Here is a 4,695-nt window from a genome sequence, read left to right as displayed (position 1 = left end):
AGGCGGGGTCGCGGGGCGGCGGGCCGCGGCGAGCGGCGGGGGCCGGCGCGCAGATCATCCACTCGGGCCACTTCATGGTGTCGTCGCCGCACAGCGAGCACCCGCCCAAGAAAGGCTACGACTTCGATACGGTCAACGAGCAGACGTGCCAGACCTACCGCTTCGGCGGCGCGCGGGCCGGCGGCCGCCTCAGCATCGACGCCTCCCTCACCAAGCTCTTCGAGTGCATGAGCCTGGCCTACAGGTGGGCGCGGCCGGGGGCTCCTCGCGGCCTTGCAGCAGGCTGTGCGGGCCCCTCGCGGGCGGGCCCTTCCGAGCCGCCCCCGGCCTAGCAGGAGGGGCCCGGGGCTCGTGCCAGCATCCTGGGCCCGACGTGTCACCGCTGCTGTTGCGTGCAGGTGGCTCATCCGCGCAGGACGCGTCAAAGGGTTAAAATAGTAGCAGGCCATCATAGGGACAGTATCTTATTGGACCAGCAAGACTTTTGCATGCATAATTTTCTTTCTGTTGCAAGCTTTCGGTCGCTATATCTTTTATCAGGCCAGCGAGACTTTTGCACGTGCCGTTTTCTTTCGTCGCAAGCTTTCGGGCACAAATGCCCTTGGTCATGTGTCGGAGAAAAGATTGTAAAACTCTCTGCGATTCGCTCCATCCAGGAAGGGCGCATGCACGCCAAGTGGAGAGGCCTGACAGAGGGTTTTTCAGCCTGAAAGCTTGCTGAGAAAACGCTTTTCCGACTATTCAAGTTGGTTTAATAAAAGATATCAGATTCACCCAAAGAACCTTGTCTGCCTGGGCAGAAATGAAATTTCATAGGATTTCACAGAAGAGTCAATAGATGGAAAAACTCTTCTGGTAGCAGAGGACTTGGGGGGGTGGGGGTTGCAGTGGAAAAGCCCTCCTCATTGACAAAATGCAAAGCCTGTCAACACATCTCTGCTGCCCTGACCATTTGCACCCCACATAACCCCCCGTCAGAATGCATGGGTCCTGCATTCATCGTACACGCTTATGGCTGAACACAGAGTTCTCTCTTGTGTTGTAAGTTGAAGGGATGGGGTCAGTTTCAGGATAAGAAATTAAAATAAAAGCACCTGGTCTTGACAAGATCCAAGACCATGTTGAGCTGTCTGTCTGCAGCAGCTCTAGACTCCAGCAAGCGATGCAGATGCTCAGCCTCTTGGTATCAAAGTTAGCAGTAATGTATTAGTAAAGCCTCTTTGAGGAGGAATATGCAAAGGACGGATTAAAGGTTCCTGCCTGTTTTGGGTTTTTTTTGCCCTATTCCAAATGAAAAAGTCAACAAGTATTTGGGGGGGGGAAATTTTTTTTAATTTGCATTTTTTTTTCCTTAGCAGGTGTAAGGAATGGTGGTTAGCCAGCATGTTTCCTAACATTTCATTTCCTTTGTTCTGGGACTCAAGAGTTTGTTGTTGATACTTCCTGAATTTATTCAGGCCTGCAACTCAACTTCAGTGTTTCCTTCCCCCTGCTCAGTGAGATACCATCCTCACGCGTATCCCCTTTGTCTGCCTTCCAACATGGAGGCAGGGAAAGAAGGGAGTTGTGCTGTGGAATAAAAGACTGTTTGGGAAAGATGAGCTTGCGATCCATGTGACACTGCTGAGATTAAGGATCAGCAGCAGTTTGGATCCACATTTTTAGATTTCTGAGGAAAAGGGGAGGGGAGTTTTTGAGAACATATGCATGAAAATATTTTTTTTCCATTTATAAGTACCTTTAGTTTGAAATCTACTCAAAGTAAATGTGTTTCTTTACCCCAGAGTTCCTCTGCCATTTATTTTTCAAATGTTGCTGTATAAAAGGAGCCATAGAGGCAGGAGTGGGAGCAGTGAACTTGGCTAGGTGCGGAGGTTTATGAAATGCAAACCATATTGATCCAACTGTTTTCTTTTGATTATTATCCTAACAATTGCTAGTGGGCAAATCATTTTCCTGTGGAGAGTGAATTTTCAATTGTGCGTGAATAGATGTGTATAAATATGAATTCAAACAAGAGAGCTGTGTGCTAATGTAGTAGAACCAAGTTGTGACACTGAAACAATTAACCAGACTGCCAACCTCGGAGAAATACAAAAAGGAAACTCACAGCACACAGTGGTGACATAGCAAACTAGAACTTCAGCATGCTTCATTTTTTAAATTTCTACTGTCTGGTTATGTTAGGTTTTATACATTTTCTGTCATATCAGTAAGGTGGCGTGTAACATGAGAGAGCAAATATGGGGTGGTAATGGTGAAAAATTGTTATACAAATATTAAATAAGCTCTAAATTTTTGTAGCAGAAGTCATGATTCTGATGTAAAGGCCCTGCGTATTGAGCAAAAAATATGGCAAAGTTTAGAAAAAACCTTCTTGGTGGCTCTCCAGTCGAAGGTTTGTCTTTGTGTAGGTGATTCTCAAAGCTGGTTAGGTGCCCGGGTGTCTGGTAAGCAGGTGGAGCCTTTGTGTCATCGGCACGCTACATGGAGAGCAAAGTTTGCACCTTTGAATGTTAATGTGTTTTAATGTTTTATGTAAGACTGTTAGGTGACCTGTCCAATAGATGTGTGGTGCATTTGGACATTAGTGACACTGGAGGCTTGTTCACCATTCAGAAAATGATTGATTGAGCATGTAGACAGCTCATGTCCTCATCAGCAGTCTCTCCAGAGGATAAGGAAGTGGAGAAAATTGGACACTCATTCACCAGCAGTGCAGCTGCTCTGATGAAGAATTATGGGACTGAATTTTGCCACTTAAGATGCAGCTTGCAAATTAGTTGAAGCCACACTGGTCAGTATGTAGGGAAACTCGCTGGCGCTTCTGAACCTTTCCTGTGAGCCTTAACATTTAATATGTTCTTCAGTATAAAGGGCGCACAGAGATCCAGGATGTTTTAGTCTCATCCAGCACCTTTGCTGGCAGGGAAATCCATCAGTGCTAGGCTTGTTTTTAACTGAGGGAACTGAAAGAGGAAAAAACGAGTTGTTCATAAAAGACTCGTGATGTTTACACTGTGCTGCTGCTGTAGAGCCAGCAAGGCAGACTTAGTGACTAGCTCTAGTCATAGAGCTGGCCTGACACAGCTTAGTCAGGTCCAATAACTGAAGTGCCAGGGTAAAGCCATATTTATATTTCTTACTGATTTTGCACACCCATCACTAGTAGCTGGACATTGCAGATCTTGATAGGAGAAAGCAATTAGTATACTATGCTGAAGCTTTGCCAGTCAGCTAGGAAATCAGGATTTAATTAAGTGGGAAGACTTGGTGAAGGGAGTCTGCTGTACCCATGATCTGAAAGTTTCTGTGTTTAGACTTAATCATGTTTCTGCAGGAAGAGCTCCCCAAAGCACGCTTTTAGTTTTCTCTCCTAGCTTAGTGTCCTGTAATACAGCTGTATACTGTTAAACAGCTGGCATGTTCCCCACTGAAGAAAGCTGTGTTTCAGGATGAGGAAATTTTTTCTTTCCTCTGCAAATAGAACAAGCAAAGTTGAACTTAACTTTCTGTTGTATTTCAGTGACTTCACGGATTACTCGGTTAGAAAAGTCTAATTTCAGATCAGTCCCTTCACATGGAAAAGTAGGATAAGAATGTACTTTCCATATGCAGTTGAGATCAAAACAGGTTTATAAATCAATGTCACCAAGCAATAGAGAGTGTACTACAACTGTTACATGTTCTGTACTGTACACTTTATCTGAATGGCCCTTGCTTCTGAAAAAAAGAAAAAAGGCTTCTAGCTATAACTTGCCTAGAACAGATTTTTTACCTTTCTTGCTGCAGAGACCAGGACACAGACCAGTGGCTTGAAGCTGCACCAAAATAGGTCTAGACTGGACACAAGGAAAATCTTCCTCACTGTTAGAGCAATGACTCAGTGGACTAGACTGCTAGGGAAGCTGGAACTCTCTTGAGTACATCTTATCAACCCTCTCAGCAGCAGCACACTGGCTGCCATCGTCCCACTACCTTGCCTGTGGCAGGTTAGGGCGTTATGCCTTGTAGTTGTATCAGGGCCAACTGTAGTTTTACTAGTACGTCAGACAGTGGATTTGTATAGGATTGTTTGGAGAGGAATGATCCTGCCTCTGGCAGGGGTTTGGACTAGATGACCTGTTAAGGTCCCTTCCAACCCAACGTCTATGATTTTCCTTGGTTTATACTATAATATATATTATAATCTCTTCCCAGCCTTTTGTGAGCTCAGATCAAGTGTACTAACTGAAAAGAAAATTAGCTTTAACTGCACCATTCCTTCTAATTATTATTTCTAAATAAGCTATTGTACTTACAATTACATGGTCCAAACCTGTCATCAAACCTGACTTCCTATAGAATTAGGTCAAATGATATGTAATTTTAATACTTAATGTACCCCCGCCCCAAATAGCTTAACAGAATTATTAAAACTATCCAAAATGTCCTTGAGTAAAAATAGCATACAAAACTGGATTGCATTCTAGGAAGCTTCTAGCCATAGCAAAAGCCACTCCAATTATGTTTTAGAGCTCCTTTCTTTTGTGGGGGTAGAATCAGGCCTGAATCCAGGAACATTTTGGTCAGGGAAGTACTTGAAATAGACAATTTAGATTTCAAAGAATTAGCAGACATCTTATAGTTTCATAGTAGCTAGGGTCAGGAGGCACCTGAACAGATCATCTTGCCTGACCCCCTGCCACAGGCAGG

At 44.5% G+C, this 4,695-nt stretch overlaps 1 protein-coding gene across 1 annotated transcript in view; it reads left to right on the top strand.

Annotated features, from left to right (window-relative positions):
- MLXIP (MLX interacting protein) overlaps window positions 1–4,695 on the top strand; it is a 76,550-nt gene that overhangs the window by 1,167 nt on the left and 70,688 nt on the right. The window contains exon 2 of the mRNA XM_019506657.1: window positions 3–244. Within this exon, the coding sequence (XP_019362202.1) occupies window positions 3–244 (242 nt within the window). The remainder of the gene's footprint in view (window positions 1–2; window positions 245–4,695) is intronic.

The sequence above is a fragment of the Gavialis gangeticus genome, unplaced genomic scaffold (genome assembly GCF_001723915.1).
Source record: "Gavialis gangeticus isolate Ggan-Ray unplaced genomic scaffold, GavGan_comp1, whole genome shotgun sequence".
NCBI lineage: Eukaryota > Metazoa > Chordata > Crocodylia > Gavialidae > Gavialis > Gavialis gangeticus.
Note: the sequence above shows the minus strand (reverse complement) of the source record. Positions and strands in the feature narration are given on the sequence as shown.